Source organism: Scylla paramamosain, chromosome 6 (genome assembly GCF_035594125.1).
Source record: "Scylla paramamosain isolate STU-SP2022 chromosome 6, ASM3559412v1, whole genome shotgun sequence".
Lineage (NCBI taxonomy): Eukaryota > Metazoa > Arthropoda > Malacostraca > Decapoda > Portunidae > Scylla > Scylla paramamosain.
In genome coordinates, this window is record NC_087156.1 from 11,031,909 (window position 1) to 11,050,298 (window position 18,390).

Genomic DNA, 18,390 nt, shown 5'->3' on the forward strand with positions numbered 1-18,390 from the left:
AGTATAAGTAGTGGCTATATGCAAATGTTAGACTACCATTTTATACTGACTCTAAATTAAACATGCATTGCATTGTTTAATGCAGTGTTTCAAGTTGAGCCGTCCAATATCTTTTGCATCTAATTGATTTTTGTGTTCGGCTATTTGAATTTTTATTTCCAAATGCAGCTCCATGTTTTTAAGAAGCATAAAGGGTTGGAGAAAAATAAAAGCTTTCCTGAGATGTAATAGGTGTTAATGTTAATAACAGTAGTAGTAGTAGTAGTAGTAGCAGTAGTAGTAGTAGTAGTAGTAGTAGTAGTAGTAGTAGTAGTAGTAATAGTAGTAGTAGTAGTAGTAGTAGTAGTAGTAGTAGTAGTAGTAGTACTAGTAGTAGTAGTAATAGTAGTAGTAGTAGTAGCAATAGTAAAGAGCAGGATTATCAGCTGGAGTGACACCAATTCAGTTTTTCTATTAATTATGTTTTCTTACTATTATTCCACACCTTGTCAATCCACGCAAGGAAAAAAAAAAGAAAAGACAAAAAGAAAACGTATTTTAAAAAAGTGAGAGGCAAGACCAGCAAGTGAAACACGCCCTGACTTCTCCATAGACTTCACGTGTTTATTGCCCCGCTACAGTCTTACATCTTACTGATCTGATACAGTCTGATACATCTTACAGATGTAAGATACAGTCTCACGCTGGAGGCGCTTAATGTGGTGCATTTGTATGAAAGAATTTACTTTTTGCCATGAATATTTCTCTCTCTCTCTCTCTCTCTCTCTCTCTCTCTCTCTCTCTCTCTCTCTCTCTCTCTCTCTCTCTCTCTCTCTCTCTCTCTCTCTCTCTCTCTCTCTCTCTCTCTCTCAGTGACGTGCATGGGTGTGGGTGTCGAGAGGAGAGCAAACGGCCAAATGTACGGCGACGGGCTAGTGTTTGCATGCGCCGCGTGGGGCGTGCAGTTTGTATGTAAAAGAGGAAGGCAAGTGGTCGGGCGGGGACAAGGAGGAGGAGGAGGAGGAGGAGGAGGAGGAGGAGGAGGAGGAGGAGGAGGAGGAGGCGTAGCGTAGCGTGGTCTGGATGGCGTGCAGGATTATGTGACGCTCAGAGGCAGCTTCCCTACACTGTAAGCTTCTATTAGAGTGAGCCACGTGACGGGGTGCGCTCTCAGGGTGATTGCTTGTATTCTATGTAGCCTGGCGGGGCTGTGGCACTCCCTGCAGGTTATTGGCTCAGGAGGGTGAGGTAATGTCGGATGTTAGTGTGGTACTCTGCTGTGGGTGATGAGTTGTGTTTGTAATGATACAGCGCCTAAAGTTTGTTAAAGTGATGCAGCTTGTAGAGCATAAATACAGTGACATCATCACCACTATAGTCTCTCCCTTTACGCTCTGACGGAATGATGTAGTTGTTGTGATGTAGTCTGGGATAATGATGTACACTTGAAAAAAAAAAAAAAATCCCAGTAATATCAACAGTTCCATTCTCGTGAAAGGTTCAGTGTTCCTCCATTATTTTGTTTATCTTCAGCATTTCCACTTTATGTTCACTTAACTTGACAAGTGTGTTCTACGTGTGCCCCTAGGCGAAAAAAAAGCTTACCATTTTATATTCCTTTTTCATATCTTGATTTATACAAAACTTTTTTATTCAACGATGTCCTCTCTCTCTCTCTCTCTCTCTCTCTCTCTCTCTCTCTCTCTCTCTCTCTCTCTCTCTCTCTCTCTCTCTCTCTCTCTCTCTCTCTCTCTCTCTCTCTCTCTCTCTCTCTCTCTCTCTCTCTCTCTCTTTCTCTCCAGAGGAATACAAAGGAATGCAACGGAAGACTAAACCTTGAGGTATTGACGAGGCTGTTTGGATAATTATTGTACATTAACTATTATTGGGAGATACAGGATAGTACAGAAGGTTCCTCCCCACCAATCCCTCCAGCAGAAGCTGACAAGATACAGGAATTGATACCACGTGGTATAGAAAAACCACATAGAACTTGAGAGAATAGTGAGGGAAAGAGTTGTGGTCTGTCTACTTTTGTTTGTGAGGGAGAGTGTAAATGCATGATAGTTGTGTGATGTGGTGTGTGCGTAGCGCAGGTGAAGGCACAGTTTGGTTGTTAAGGGGTGGTGCAGCATCCTTGCGTTGCGCTTTCCAGGGAGGCGGCAGTCAATCAGGCCACAGCTTCGGTCACTGGGTTTGTGTGCCTTCCCTTTAGAGGCTGCATACACAGGTTATCCCCAGCAACTTTGACCTCTAGTACTTAAAATCACAAAGTTGATCAATAACAGGAGAATGCGGACGAAGAAAATGAGGATTACATGTGATTACAATGGATAACCAAAACAGAAACACTCCCACAGGTCTTTACATATCGCTTTGGAATAAATTTAGATTAACTACCATTTAGTAAAGTAAGCTAGAGCAGTGTATGACTTCTGCCAAACTGACACGTCCTTGTGCTTGTGCTGGCGTGGGAAAACCATCGTGCAGTGTGGGGAAAACTGACTGCATTTTGATTGGAAAGAATGAAGTGAGATTTTATCATTATTCCTAAGGAAAATAAAAAAAAAGGAGGAACAGGAGGAGGAGGATGTGGTGGTGGTGGTGGTGGTAGAGTTCGTAATTTCTCTGTTCCTCCTCCTTAGGGTGAATTGTAGATTTTTTCACTCTTCTCAAAATTGCACAAGTTTTCCTTTCTTATTGCACAAAATAAAATAAAAAAAAAATCAATATTTCCGAAAAGACGGTATTCAAACTTAAGAGAAAGAAAGCTTTTTCACTTGTCTTATTCATTGTGACGTAACATTCTGAGGTAATTTGTGCGCCCACAGGCAGAGACAAAATTGTTTTAATACAACTAATGAACACTGCAGTTCGGTGGCCAGTGGCCACAGGCACGGTGGTCCACAGCACTTGACGACTCGTGTAGCCGCGTGGAAGCTGACAGAAATGAACAGGATGGCTCGTCACCTTGACGCGTATAGTACGAGTATGTTCTCAGGCCCTAGTCCCGGATGGCGGCGTGAATCTTGAACATTCGTTGTAGATTAAACTTAGAAGTGACTCGAAGTATTACCTAACAGCTACAACTTAGACTGTCAGTGGTTCTCTTAAATAGAAATGTAATAATAGTAGTTATATATTTTGATCAAAATTGTTCATCCTGAATTTTCCATTTAATTTTTATCAGCAAATACAGTAGACATCCTATGGACCACCCTAAAGAGTCACTGTGAACCACCAGTTGAGAACCATTTCTCCAGTGTGATTGTTTCATGTGGAAGAGTCAAATAATTTAAAAGGACTCTTGAGAACTCTTCGGGACTGAATGTAATGCAGGTCTTGCGAGTGATGCTCGTCAGAGAGAAGCATGTGTTCTTTAAAATTTCAGTACTTTTTTTTCTTTTTCTGTGCGTTGAGTTAGGTATTCATTTACTTTTATGATCAAGTGTCATCTGACTACCAATTAATTCTTCCTTGAACTGCCTTACTACGGTTCTTTTCATGGAAAAAATTCCAAATAACGTGTTACATTTCATTGGTGGCATGATTTCCCTTTAAAATGAATGCAAAGCAATCAATGTGGCACGTTCCATATCCATTATTGTGTCACTTTATTATGCATACAAACACTCCTATTAACGTATCACATCCCGCCCCTGGTGTGATTCCCCTCACCATGAATACAAAGCAATCCAAACGCTACAGTTCAGCCCTGCTCATGAAACACACGCTCTGATACAACTAGGCTTTTCACTTACTTTCAGCCCTTGTTTTCTCTTTAATAGTGCGAGAGTTGACTGGCCTCTTCACTCTTTGATCCCTTTCCCAGTTAAACTCCGTAATTCTCCCTGATTTTTATCTAACTTCCCAAACTTGTTATGACTTGAACTGATCATATATGTTTACTCACCTCCGATTGACTTGAGTTGCTATAAGAGACGAGTATCAAGACACCTTCCTAACTAAATGAACCAACCTGATTTAACTCTCTTTTCCATCCACTCTTTACCATGTGGAAATTAAGTGGTATTGTAAACTGTAACCAAATTGTTACCCTTATGATCTATTCTAGACTCTAATAAGTGATCTGGAGACTATGATAATAACACGCTCCCTCCACTGCACACCAGCTGTCCGTAATGTATCATGTCCAGTGGCTGTTAATATAAACTGACGCTCTATTAACCTGTCATCACTAATCAGTAATCATTCACGCACAAGCTCATCCTCGTCACCACAACATCACCATCACCGTCACCATCACCACAGCTTACACTCCACTCCACCACGATTCTGTCCCATACATCACCCCCGCCACCACTAATTATTCCTAATTAATCTCCCGTCCCTCACCACCACCACCACCACTAACAACAACATCACACCTAACTCTCAACTTCTCCCATTTTCAGGAATTCCTTTCTTCTCTTCCCTCGCTCCACCATCCTTCATCCTCTCTCACTTACTTTCCATCCTTCCTTTTGTCGACATAATGCTTGCAATAGACGCCCCTCCTCTTCATCCCCCTCCTCCTCCAGTCCCGTAGTATTAGCAGGGCCTGGTCTCCCCTTATAAGCAGGGAGCTGTGGGAGGAACTGGAGGGATGCTTAGTGGAACATGTCGAAATAGCGTTGCCTAGCCGCCGCCGAGTATAGGAGTGTATTGAGGGTGCATTATCTCGGTACAGTGGCGGTGAACGGGGAGATGGATCGGTGAGTATGTTCAGGCGCAGATAGAGAAATGTGTTGTTGGTCTGACGAATTGATTAATGAATAGGTATCTGGTTGAACAGGTAGAGTTATAGATAGATGGCTGGATGGGTAAATGGTTAAATAGATCGACTGGCTGATAAATAGATATATAGATGGACAGATGGATGGATAGATAGATTGATAGATAGATGAATAAATGAATAAGTATTTAATTAGATATAAATATAAATAGATGGGTAGATAAACAGTTCAGTAAGTAGAAAATAGATTAGGAAAATAGACAGACAGACAGAGAGACAGACAGACAGACAGACATACTGAATTAACGTGTCGTGTTCTGAGATATTGCAAGGAATTGGTTTATAAATGGTACAGTAAAACTCACAAACATTTTCATATTTTAATTAATAACTACTAATTATTTACATTTCTTACAACTCAAAATTTCTCACTCGCATTCATCTTTAAATCATTCAAAGTTATTAGGTGTTACCTTATATCTCTTCAACATATTCACTGATCAACGCAATCATCGTGCAAAACACAGACAATATCACATGCACAAACACAACAAATATTCAGTCGGCGCCATTAATGTTCAGTGAGAAAAACACACATGATATCAGCAACACATCAATCACTATAAACATTCCATTTCTACTTTCTTGTGACTTATTTTATCTTCACTTCTTTCTTTTCCTTATTTTGTTTTCTTTCGTCTTTTCTTTTTCTTTTTTTGACAGTACAATATATATTGTGGTATGGGGGTCACCACAAACGATAATTCTTCAAATTAGATTGATATAAGTAGAGGCGTTCCTCAGTGTTCAATCTTAGGACCGATCCTCTTCATAATATATATCAATGACATAGACGAAGGAATCAGAAGTAAACTGTCAAAATTGACAGATACTAAAATTGCTAACAAGACTGACACCAAACCAACGTCAAATTTTGCAAAATGATGTATACACTCATTGAATGGTGTGAAACGTGGCTTATAACTTTGATTTTGATAAATGCCAGGTATTGAATATAGGAAATAGCAATCTGCTGGAAAATTATAAAAAGTAATCCCCCCATCAATAGTTTGGATCCTGAGAAAGATCTAGGAGTTTTAGTGACAGCAGATCTTAAACCAAGCAAACACTGTACCGAAGTCATTGAAATTGCCAATAAATTAATAGTTTTCATTAAGAAGATCTTTCACCTTCAAATCTGAAAAAATAAAAAAAATAAAAAAATTTGGCTTTGTGCAACTCACTTGTACGCATTCATCTTGAATACAATGTACAGTTTTTGTCATCCTACTACAGAAGGAATATTGAGAAATCAGAAAAAAAGACAATACGAAGTAGAGTAACGAAAATTACTTGAAAGGTTCGCAATTAACCCTACAAGGAACGTCTTAAAGAACGAGATCTATTCTCCCTATCCAAACGCAGGCTAAGAGGGGATCTGATATTGCTTTACTAAACTTTTAAGGGTTTCACAAATATGAGACCCGAATTCTTCCTAAGACTCAACATGTCTAATGTTACAAGAAACAATAGCAAATAATAGGTAAGCGATTTCAAACAAATGAAGCCAAACATTGTACTTCAATCGTGTCATAAATATGTGAAATTGTGTTCCATCAAGCGTCGTTAACTCAGGTACTGTACACTCATTGAAAACCTGTCTTGACAAGTATGTAGACACTAATTCCCGGTTGTCATTGTTCATGTCTGAATAACGAACACGTTCACTCCGTACTGTCCGTGCTGGCATGTAGATTGTATGTGGTAGAAGTAGTCGTCCTCTCTTTCTTAGTTTCCTCTCACATTCCATGTTGTTTTTTATTTCTATACAACATGGTACCATTTCCTTTCTCAGGTGAGCCTTGCCTGGAGGGATAGGGAGTGGGGGATGGAAGGACCCTTCTTCTGTGCTATCCTTTCTCTACCACTAATAGAGTAGAATAGTCACCCAAACAGACTTGTAAGAACCTCTTGGTCTGTTGCTGTTTGGACTTTTTTTTTTCTGCAAAACAAATAGATTCTGTACATAAGTAAGAGAGAAAAAAAAAAAAAACAGTAGAAAATATAGATGTAAATGCCAATGACACCGTGCAGTGCATAAAGAATAAAAAAAACAAGGTCTCCATCGTTACAAATACTGAACTATCAAAACTTACAACTTACAAGATGCCACACGGAAATAAAAGGACACAAACCCGCTACACTACAATGATGGTGCTGGTGACGATGATGACGGTAATGATGATAATTATAATGGTAATAATAATAGTAATAATGATTATAATACATAATAATATATAATAATAATAATAATAATAATAATAATAATAATAATAATAATAATAATAATAATAACAACAACAACAACAACAGTACCACTTCACTACGTATCGCCTCTCGCGGGGAGCAGGGGTGGGAGGGGCACAGGTCTTTCTTCTTTTTCATGCAGTACTCTTTTTTTTTTATACCTATGAAGCATAAACACACTTGCAGCCTCCGCTGGTCCCCCTACCCTCTCTCTCTTAATCCCTCCCGACGCCGCCGTTCCTCCCAGTTCCTCCCAGGCTTTTATCCTGCTGATAGGTAGTAAAGCGTGTGTGAAGAAGTGAGTGCTTCACCAGCTTTTTCAATGACATAATTTGATTGATGTCTATGTTGAGAGTGGACGTGAATTACGAATAAAGCAATCCGTGGTTCTCTGGGCTGAGTCATTCTCGTGCTGCAGGATGGACAGGTGTAATGTTGTGTTGTTGTTATTGTTGTTGGTGATGGTGGTGGTGGTGCAGCACAGGGGAGGGTTCCAGGAGGCGACTCCAGACACAAGGAATGCCCGCCTCTGTAAAGTTCTCTGATCTCACCTACTGCTATTTGCACTCCACGACATACTCCCACAAGTCAACAATTATCTAATTATCATTGTGGTCATGAACGCTCACTTTAGAATCAGCAGCAGTTTTTCTTATTGAACTTTTGGTGCTGCATGAACACTGGAGGGGAAATCATGTGTTCAAATATATCTTGTTTACCGTTGGGGTTTCATGGCGTAGTGACAGTCTTGGGAACCCAGTGTGTGTGGGATGCCAGCGGTCATATCCCATAGAAAATGAAATAAATAAATAACGTAATGAAATTAATTCACATCATAATTCTTTAATACATACTGGCGTGAACATTAGATGGGGAAATAGAGCAACTTTAAAAAAAAGAAAAAGGGCCCTCGTGGCCCAGTGGGTAGAGTGATGCACTTGGAGTTTGGCGTGAGGGAAGTGAGGGGCGCGTAGGTTCGAACCCCCCTCTCGGAACTCACAAAAACCTTCAAAGAGCATCCCTCCATCACCATGTGTGCCTCAAACACACAGGTACGGTGATGGAGCTGCCCACGGGGAGGAGGGGAGGTGAGTGCGCAGCACCTCCCTACCCCTCCCCAGGGGAGGAAGGCACCGCCTTACCGCCCCCGGGAGAGCAAGGGAGGTGAGTGCACAGCGCTTCCCTTCTCTCCCCTACCTAACCCTGGCAAGTCTACGGACTACCAGGCAAAAAATAATAAAAAAATAAAAAAATAAAAAAATAAAAAAAAATAAAAAAAAAATAAAAATAAAGGTAAGTGCATAGCACTTCCCTTCTCTCCACCTAACAGGAAAAAATAAATAAAAAAAAAACATAAAGGTGAGTGCATAGCACTTCCCTTCTCTCCCAACCTACCAGGCAAAAGATAGAAAAAAAATAGAAAAAAAAATAATAATAAAAATTAAGGTGAGTTCATAGCAGTTCCCTTCTCTCCCAACCTTCCACGCAAAAAAAAAAAAAAAATTAGATAAATAAGTAAATAAATAAAATAAAATAAAATAAAATAAAATAAATAAATAAAGCAAATAAGTAAATAAATGAATAAAATAAAAATAAAAACCTCCCTACCACCTCGGACCTCGGGAGAGCAAGAGAGGTGAGTGCACAGCACTTCCCTTCTCTCCCCAAGTCTACGGACTAACACACCAAAAAGAATAAAATATATACAGGTATAAAGAAAAAAAAAACAATAAAATAAATAGAAAATAAAATAAAATAAATAAATAAAATTAAATTAACAAAAAATAAATAAAGTAAAAGCCAAAAAACTCCTAATTCCCCCCGTCAATAAAAGTGACTAAGTCTGGCAATCAACAATAAATAATAAAAATAAATCAATACCAACCTGACTGATCCTGACAACTCCAAAGACCACCACCCCACCTGTGAAGCACGGGAGGTGAGTGTGCAGCACCTCCCTACCCTTCCCAGTCTCCCAGTTTGACTTTGACCAACAATCTGACTCATTCTGGCAACTCCAACTGTACAGACCACCACCAGTACTCCAGTACTCCCCACCCTGGCAACTGATCCTGGCAAGGTGAGTGCGTAGCACTTCCCGTGACTCATCCTGGCAACTCTAGAGACCCACCATACTGACTGACCCTGGGAAGCACGGGAGGTGAGTGTGCAGCACCTCCCTACCCTTCCCAGTCTCCCGTCAATCTGACTCATCCTACCAACTCCAAAGAGCAACTCCAACTGTACAGACCACCACCACCACCACCCCCTCTGATCTTGGCAAGGTGAGTGCGTAGCACTTCCCTTGTCTGACCCTGACTGACTGACCCTGGCAGCTCAAAAAAAACAAACAACCTGCCTGATTTACAGATATGTAATCACCAAACTGACTGGCCCTGGGGAGCATGTGAGGTGAGTGTGCAGCACCTCCCTACACTTCCCACTCTCCCAGTTTGACCTTACTCATCCTGGCAACTTCTAAGAGCAACTCTCTGACACTGTGACTCTGATCCCTACATCCCTACATCTTACCCTGTCCAGGGTAGGTGAGTGCGTAGCACTTCCCTACCACCAGCCTGACTGACCCTGGCAACTCTAAAAACAACCATCCTGACTGACTTACAAATCTTACTCTAATCTGGCAACAGACCACCAAATTGACTGACCGTGGGGAGCATGGGAGGTGAGTGTGCAGCACCTCCCTACCCTTCCCAGTCTTCCACCAACCTGACTTGAATTATGACTGGGGAGCAGGGGAGGTGAGTGTGCAGCACCTCCTACTTTCTCCACTCTGTCTACCCTACCACCTACCAACTCAGACCATCAAACTGACTGTCTTAGAACAAGTGTGTGTACACCGAGGGAGAGTTACATAAAGTTAAAGGACAGCAAAGCAGAAGGCTCTCTCCTCACCCTCCACTCCCTCCGTCATAAGCCGTACAGGAAACAAATCTGAAGTAAATACCTTACTGGGTTAGAGAAGGAAAACCCGAAGGAAAATTTATAGGGAAGAATGAAAATAGATGAAAATTTATAGGGAAGAATGAAAATAGATGAAATGAGATGCCCTCATTTCCTGAAGGCAAGGAGTTTTAATCTGTAACAAGACGGCGTTTCAAGTTTTCTACGGTATTGCAAAAAAAAAAAAAAAAAAAAAAAAAACCCTTGCCAGAAATTAAACACATGTATGGCGCTCCCTTTGACTGCGGTTCAAGCTGGTGGCGGCGACCTGCTGGTGGTGGTGGTGGTGGTGGTGGTGGTGGTGGTGGCGGGGGCGATGGTTGTGGCTGGAAAGTTAACCAATTTAATTTCGTTTTCATTTCTACATATAATTAGTTTTCTCTCTCTCTCTCTCTCTCTCTCTCTCTCTCTCTCTCTCTCTCTCTCTCTCTCTCTCTCTCTCTCTCTCTCTCTCTCTCTCTCTCTCTCTCTCTCTCTCTCTCTCTCTCTCTCTCTCTCTCTCTCTCTTGTAGCGGGACACAAGTCACCGCTCCTAGCACTCTGTTCTCTGTTGTATTATCACCCTTCCGTTTTCACTCTCTCTACTGCACAGGCTTTTGTCTTTCATCTCTTCTATCCTCACTTTATACATATCCCTTACTTGTAAACATTCTGTGCACGCTCTTTGACACATGTGTTACACATCTTCTCAATACATCATATTACTCCTTTCTTCACACAGACATACACACACACATAAACTCTCTTTTTCTATAATTTTGTGTATATCATTTATTATGTAATGTAATTTTGTATATATTGTTCATGTTTTTGCTGAATAAGAGAGAGAGAATACACAGGCTAAGTTTCCTTTGCCAGAGCTACACTGTTATGACACTGGAAATTGTTACCCTTCAAGGACTAAACACTGCTATGACCAAGAGTCATAGTTGGGAGCCTACACTTCTCGCTTGAGCAACTTCCGGGCGGCCAAGTAGCACCTCACCTTCGCTACACTCTCTCTCTCTCTCTCTCTCTCTCTCTCTCTCTCTCTCTCTCTCTCTCTCTCTCTCTCTCTCTCTCTCTCTCTCTCTCTCTCTCTCTCTCTCTCTCTCTCTCTCTCTCTCTCTCTCTCTCTCTCTCTCTCTCTCTCTCTCTCTCTCTCTCTCTCTCTCTCTCTCTCTCTCTCTCTCTCTCTCTCTCTATCTATCTATCTATCTATCTCTGTACCTGCCGTGGACAGTAAGCAATTAGTTGTTCTAGTGGCTGTGTTCCTGAAGTAGAAATACTGAAAAGCACACTCCATCTTTTAATTCCCCATCAGCGTGGCTTCCTGATGGGAGGTACGGTAGAGCACACTTTCATTTGTAAGCCAAGGGAAAGTAAGCGTCTTTCCTCCTCAGAGCCTCACTAGCGCCAGGATTAGCTGTGTGCCGGGGGAGTGCTGGTGAGCCGTGAGTAATGTTCACTCTTAGATACACGTGCAATGTAATGTATCTCTCTATCATTATTTTTGTTTATTATTTACTATTATTTATTATGTTTATTGTATTGATACTTGTTTTTGTCTTCCTTCCTTCCTGCCTGCATGCCTCCTGCTCTCCTTAGGGCCCTATTTTTCATATTATCCTTCTCTCTCTCTCTCTCTCTCTCTCTCTCTCTCTCTCTCTCTCTCTCTCTCTCTCTCTCTCTCTCTCTCTCTCTCTCTCTCTCTCTCTCTCTCTCTCTCTCTCTCTCTCTCTCTCTCTCGGGAGTTCCTTGATGAATTGCCATGTTCTCATGACTCTCTACCGCTATTTATTGTTCTTTCATCTTTTTATATCCTGCATGAGTCTGCTCCCGGGAATTAGGTATGGTAGTTGTACGGTGATAAATAATATTTCAGTGCAACCTTTGCAATATCTTCCTATATTTATGAAAGCTTTCGTTACTGTGAAGTGTGGCTCGAATATTATTATTGTTTTTTTTATGTAAATATTTTTCGTTATATTTGTCCAGCACATTTTTGTTATGCGCGAAGAAAGTAAGTGATCATTTAAATCCTGAACTTTAATTTCATTTGCATAAAGAAGTTTAAATTAGAGAGTGAAATGAAGAAAGACTCCTTAACGTGTGGGAAGTGCCTGCCAACCTACTATGGAGGGTGTGCTGCGCAAATCATGATTGTATAGGAGCGTGATGTAACCTGTTCACACTGATACCACTTACAGACAAGCCTTCAAGTACCTTGGTGTTTCGTAGTTGTAGTTTAAATAATGTTTTGACTTGTTTAGGTAATCATCAGAGAGAGAGAGAGAGAGAGAGAGAGAGAGAGAGAGAGAGAGAGAGAGAGAGAGAGAGAGAGAGAGAGAGAGCGGACAGGTAGGCAGGAAGACAGACGGTCAAACAAACAGGCAGGGAGGCAAGCAAGCAAGCAAGCAAGCAAGCAAGGAGGCAGACAGACTAACGGGCGAGGAAAGAGGTGGATGGACATACAAAAAAGAAAGAAAGAAAGCAGGCAGACAGACAGGGTGACAGGGAAATAGTCAGCCTAACTTGAAGAGGATAGGCAGGCAAAGAAGCAGGCAGACAGGCAGGCAGGCAAAAATAGAAGGCAAGCAAGCAGACAGAGAAACAGACAAATAGACAGAGGGACAGATGGATGTGCGGGCAGACACAGACATGGACAAAGTAGTTTTAAATAGCGGCAGAAACTGGTATATTTCATTCTAAAGAGTATATTTGCACAATTTTTTTGTAAAAGCACTTTAATAAATAGTTTACCGTGCCCTGCACCGAGTACTTAACCAAAAGTCCAACTGAATTAGTCAGTGGGATATTAATACAGCATAATGTTTGCATAATATAAACGTATGCCTCTTCCGTTACTCGTATATTCTTTCGTGATAACAATTACTGTAAGCGAAGAAAATGCATACATAGTGACCTAACTATATTTTTTCTCTAATTGCCTCGTACTTACGGTATGCCATTTTTCAGGCACAATACGTAGTTGTCATTGATTTCCTAAAACTACTAAATATACTCGTAAATATTGTTCCACTCGCAATGTTACACCAGACACACACACACACACACACACACACACACACACACACACACACACACACACACACACACACACACACACACACACACACACACACAACATTAATATAAATAGATGTGCTGCAACAAAGCAACAGAGATTGGGATGCTCTTTCTTACAGAACATTATAGTGAAGATGTGAGGCAGAGATAAACAGACAGACGCAAACAGACAGATTGATTTAAAACACTTAGTAACATGTACTTGTTCTAAGCAATTCTAAGTGACCATTACTTTCCCGTTCATTCCCATTCATTGAAGCATTTCAGTGTTGAGACGCAAAGGTAGTGTAAGTGTTGAGGCAGCGGTGGTAGTGGCCCCTTCACCTCGCAGCGAGGCAGGAAGGGGAGGCGAGGGACACCAGCAGTGACTGGCCTGAAGGCGCCTTGCGTCCCGCCTCCTCTGTGCGACACTCTCCCTAGATTGCCTTCATCCGTCAATCGCAACATGACTTGTGCTCCTCCTCTTCAGTCTCACTTAACTACCACCTTCATATTCTAGACACACTTTACTTTCCCTCCTGGCTTCAGCTCAAGGTTTTCCAAGGTCAGTTGAATTGCTTGTGTTCTCGGACTGATGCTAACGGCGCTAATCCGCGCATGGCTTAGCAGTGGACTGTCGGCTTTTCTCTCATCCTGGTACACGCGGCGATGGTACCAAGGGAATCATTGTCTTGGCGGAGTGTTAGGGAGGGTGAGGCGAGGCATGGCAGGGTATCTCTTGACTGGAAACCTTAAGTAAGGTAATCTAAGCGAAGTCGAACTGGAAGGTTTGCAATAAAATTAGTGTTGCTGCTCAAGCTGAAGGAGGATTGTTAGGATGTTACTTCTTAGAAAATAGCCTTACTTACTGAAATATAGTAAAGATGGGTAAAAGAGAGAAGGTGAATTCTACTTGAGAGCGAGATATGGTTTGAGAGAGAGAGAGAGAGAGAGAGAGAGAGAGAGAGAGAGGAGAGAGAGAGAGAGAGAGAGAGAGAGAGAGAGAGAGAGAGAGAGAGAGAGAGAGAGAGAGAGAGAGAGATTCCTTACAGTGAAAGCTTTAAGTTCAGTGAAATAGCATCATTATTCTTCATTGACACTCTTAAGCTGCAGACGCTAGAAAGAAATCAGTCACAACCCAGAAGACATGATATAGAAAAGTAGATTCAACTGTTTCCATATTTTCTCTTGAATATAAAGAACAGATAATAGATTGACAATAACGAAACGATTTACTCGTAAGAGGCTTTGCTTGGGATGAGAGGAGGTTAGGGAGTCCTGTTCTGGAGTGAAGCCGTAAACACTGGTGATGTAGAACTGAAATAAGAATTTGTCTCATTGTTGTCTCGTCAACAGCATTCAGTAACGTTCCTTTATAAACTTAATAAAATCCCACTCTTGTTTTAATACTAAGTAGGATAAACAGAAGCATAAATTAGAACCGTGCATCTAAATATTTCAAATAAAAGTGTAGTCTCATACATATTAGTCTAAGTGGACCCAAGTTGAAAGTAACTGATGTGTATGACTGTATAAAGAACTTTTCAGCCAATGAATGTACAGTATCTCCGAAAACTATCTTTAAAGTGTGGCGCGAACTGTGGCATAATGAACAATACGAAACCTGCTGCCTGATCACGTGTCGTGTCGGTAAGGTTGGTATGCATGGCTTGACGTAATGCTAAGATGCCTCTCTATTTGTTAGGTCATATGTAATATACGGCAACCATCCTTAGTGTGCAGGGCTATCAATTGTCACTGGCGTTATCACCAAACGTGTCAAATATTATCGTCCATTGTGTCAGAATGTAGAGCTCTTTCAAGTAAAGATAATTTGGTAGCTACTGTACAATATCCACTTAGAGAGAGAAAGGGACAGATACCGTCAAAACATCCATCCACACCACACTCTCAGCTCCGGTTAATGCTCTGCCACCTCGAGCAGCAGCCACGCAGATTTACAGATTGCTGGAGAAAAAAAAAATAAAGGTAATTGTGGTAGCTATACCTTTGTTCTTCCTTCTATAGTGCAGAGCCGCGTGTAGTGACTGTAGTCTCCTGAGTGCCCTAAAGAGGATCCTAGCTATAAATAATTTGGTAAATCTGACGGACACTGTCAAGCAGCTTTTCTCGGATACTGTGTGTGTGTGTGTGTGTGTGTGTGTGTGTGTGTGTGTGTGTGTGTGTGTGTGTGTGTGTGTGTGTATCTGTCTGTCGGTGAGTCATTCCACGTGCTGGTGGCACCTTCATTAACAACCAAAGGCTCATTGACATAAAATATTATTGCAGAGAAGCAGATCAACATAAAAATGCTCGCACAGTCTGATGGGGCCGTGTCTTACGACCACAGAATACCTCGAACCTGCTATTCTCTATATTGTTAGTTCTGGAGAGAGAGAGAGAGAGAGAGAGAGAGAGAGAGAGAGAGAGAGAGAGAGAGAGAGAGAGAGAGAGAGAGAGAGAGAGAGAGAGATGAAGCTGATATGATCAATTGATACGATTATGAGCATCGGATTCCATGAAGGGCAACTAGAGGGCCAGGAGAGGGTAAGATACTCACACAAGCCCTTATGTAGGGGAAGTACTGGAGGCTTGGAATAAACTCTATGAAACCAGATGTACTGGAGTTTTCATTACAACTGTTTGTTATTATTATTATTATTATTATTATTATTATTATTATAATTATTATTATTATTATTATTATTATTATTATTATTATTATTATTATTATTATTATTATTATTATTATTATTATTATTATTATTATTGTTATTATTATAGCAGGCCTTAACAGTCAAGGCATTTAATAGTCATTCCTATGCAGAGATAAATGATGGTAGAGAGAGAGAGGAGAGAGAGAGAGAGAGAGAGAGAGAGAGAGAGAGAGAGAGAGAGAGAGAGAGAGAGAGAGAGAAACGTAAATGAAAGTATATTTGCATAAAAAGTTTATAAGCGGCTTAAATACTCCGAGGGCTCGCGAGTCTCAAGTGTGAGTAGCGAATAAAAAGACCCCTCACCTGGGTGTTCATTAGCATGCCTTCATCAGACGTGTGATTACTCGTGTGTTCAGACGACGGGAGATTGAATTACACGTCGTTAATGCTTTTAATCAGGATATTTATTTATATATTTGTTTATTAGCTGGTCATCTCCAGCTTAACATCTGGAGCTTCATTACATTATGTTTCAGGGAAAATATGAGTAAATCGTGTGAGTCTTGCCGTGGTAGGAAAGACGACCTCCTGCGGGACCTTATCAAAAGAGCGTCTGACACTGGTTTGGTAAGCGACGGGACAAAAAAAAAAAAAAAAAAAAATAGGATGCGTTTGGTAATGCGTATATAGGAATATTATTGCCAGCGAAACACTACCTTGGCTTTGCACTGAGGCTTTTGTATTCAGATGACCGCATGAACTGAAATATATAGACACAACTATACTAGGCAGGTCCTGTGAAAGGTATCACACTAAATGTATTGCTTCATCCAGACGAGTTAGCAGCACAAGCATGAAGGAGGGTCGATCTCACAGGTGTTTGCTTTTGTTGAGATCCTTACCAAGAAACGTTGATATCCAGAACCAACAGCAACTACGATATCTGTGTGGTCTGTGGAGCCTTTGTTGTTGTTGTTGTTTTGTTGTGTAAGAGGTTATAGGGAACATCCTGTGTCCTCGCAGTAACCACACGAAAAGGCAGGTTTCTTACTAGGAGTGGTCAGAGAGTTGTTGTTGTTGTTGTTGTTGTTGTTGTTGTTGTTGTTGTTATCAGAACCACAAACGGAGGAAGGTGGATGTGTTGTATTACTGAATAACAATAAAGAAAGAAGAATAGATGAGTCAGACCACTTTGGCAGAGATACTCAAAACGGGTTTTGATGTTTTGTGCCGTGAATACTTTTTATGGCTAGACTGAAGTGGTACTTATTATTTTCTAAGTATATCCTTGCTGTTGTTTTTAGGTTTGTACCGCTGAATGTTGGGAAGCTTTGCATTTAATATTTTTGCTTCTTTTTATTTTCTTATTTGATCTTGTTATATATGTAATTGTGCTTGTTCGTTTTATTTTGTTGCAACTGTTGTGCATATTTAACATTCTCAGCGTTTCAAGTGTGTTCTGTTTTCAGTGTTGTTTTTCATGTATCCATGTGTTTTTGTTTGGAGGAATTTGACACGTTTTATTTACGACATTTCTCCAGTATTTATTCTTTCATTTTTTGTTCATGTGTATGTTGTAACTCATGCAGTAAAGGATTTTCGGTGGTTCTGTTCATGATGCTTCATTTTTAGCTCTTTTTAGAATAGTCAAGCTGCATCACTGTTTTGATATTTTCAGGAAAGGATGGCAGGTGGTGCCGCGGTGAACACTGCCAACACGTGCAGGAGGAAAGTGAGTACCTGCTTCATTACATCATGTGCACTCTGTTTGGAACTTGCTGTTAAACTTTTTTCTTCCATGTCAACCGAAACCTGTCACTGTTGTCTGCCTTTCTTCTGTCTGCTTCCCACGAATCTATGAAGGAAAGAAAGGATGTGCTTCCATGGTATCGTGTCAGTAGTATTATCCATTGAAGGATTAGTTGAAACCTTTTTCCAAAGCGTTGTTTTTGTCTCCCATTTTTCTGCCTTCCCAGGGTATATATATGAAAGAAGAAAGAATGTAAATTTAGTCTATAATGTTCATTGCAACATCTTACAGGGAAAATGTCCTTTGAGGATTAACCGAATCTTTTTCAAAACTATAATTTTTGTATTTCAGTCTTCGTGTGCTTATTTTAGTGTATGCATAGAGAAAAGAAGGACACGAAATCATATATTTTCTATAATGGTGTCATATTTTTGTTATAAATATTTACTTGGAGATTCAATTGAAACCTAACAATTAGCTATCATTTTTGCGTTCTTATTTTTTTTTTTCGTATATATGTTTTGTATGTACGAAAATGTGAGTGAAGAAAGGTAAAAGGCAATTATAAAAAAAATTTCCACAATAACAGGAATATGCACTTGAGGACTTTTTATGTAATAAATATCAGATCTTCTAATTTATCCGTTTAGTTATCCTTTACTGTGTTTTACCGTTATGTAGATTAGTAATATTTTGCATGTTATGATAAAATGTCCTTGGAAACTATTACTGTAACACATTTCATTTAGTGTGAATTTGATTTCCACGTAAAAAAAAAAATGGCTAAATAAATAAATAAAATAAAAATAGAATAAAATAAAAATCTTTCTTTTATGGAGAAAACATATTTACATTTTCTTTGTTCAATGTGGAGTTTTCAGAACTAGTGGTTGTCACCAGGTGGCAGCACAGACACAAACTCTTCTCTCACATACAAGCAATATTAGATATAC

At 40.3% G+C, this 18,390-nt stretch overlaps 1 protein-coding gene and 1 long non-coding RNA gene across 7 annotated transcripts in view; both read left to right on the top strand.

Annotated features, from left to right (window-relative positions):
- LOC135101304 (circumsporozoite protein-like) overlaps window positions 1-18,390 on the top strand; it is a 142,742-nt gene that overhangs the window by 61,327 nt on the left and 63,025 nt on the right. For 5 of the 6 annotated variants that reach the window (XM_064005103.1, XM_064005106.1, XM_064005105.1 and 2 more), the window contains one exon: window positions 17,366-17,419. The exons of the other annotated variant lie outside the window; for it this stretch is intronic. In XM_064005103.1, the coding sequence (XP_063861173.1) occupies window positions 17,366-17,419 (54 nt within the window). The remainder of the gene's footprint in view (window positions 1-17,365; window positions 17,420-18,390) is intronic. 6 annotated transcript variants of the gene reach the window in all.
- Window positions 7,748-9,955, top strand: LOC135101305 (uncharacterized). The gene is made up of 2 exons (XR_010269190.1): window positions 7,748-9,704; window positions 9,781-9,955. It is a non-coding gene; the product is annotated as an uncharacterized LOC135101305 (long non-coding RNA).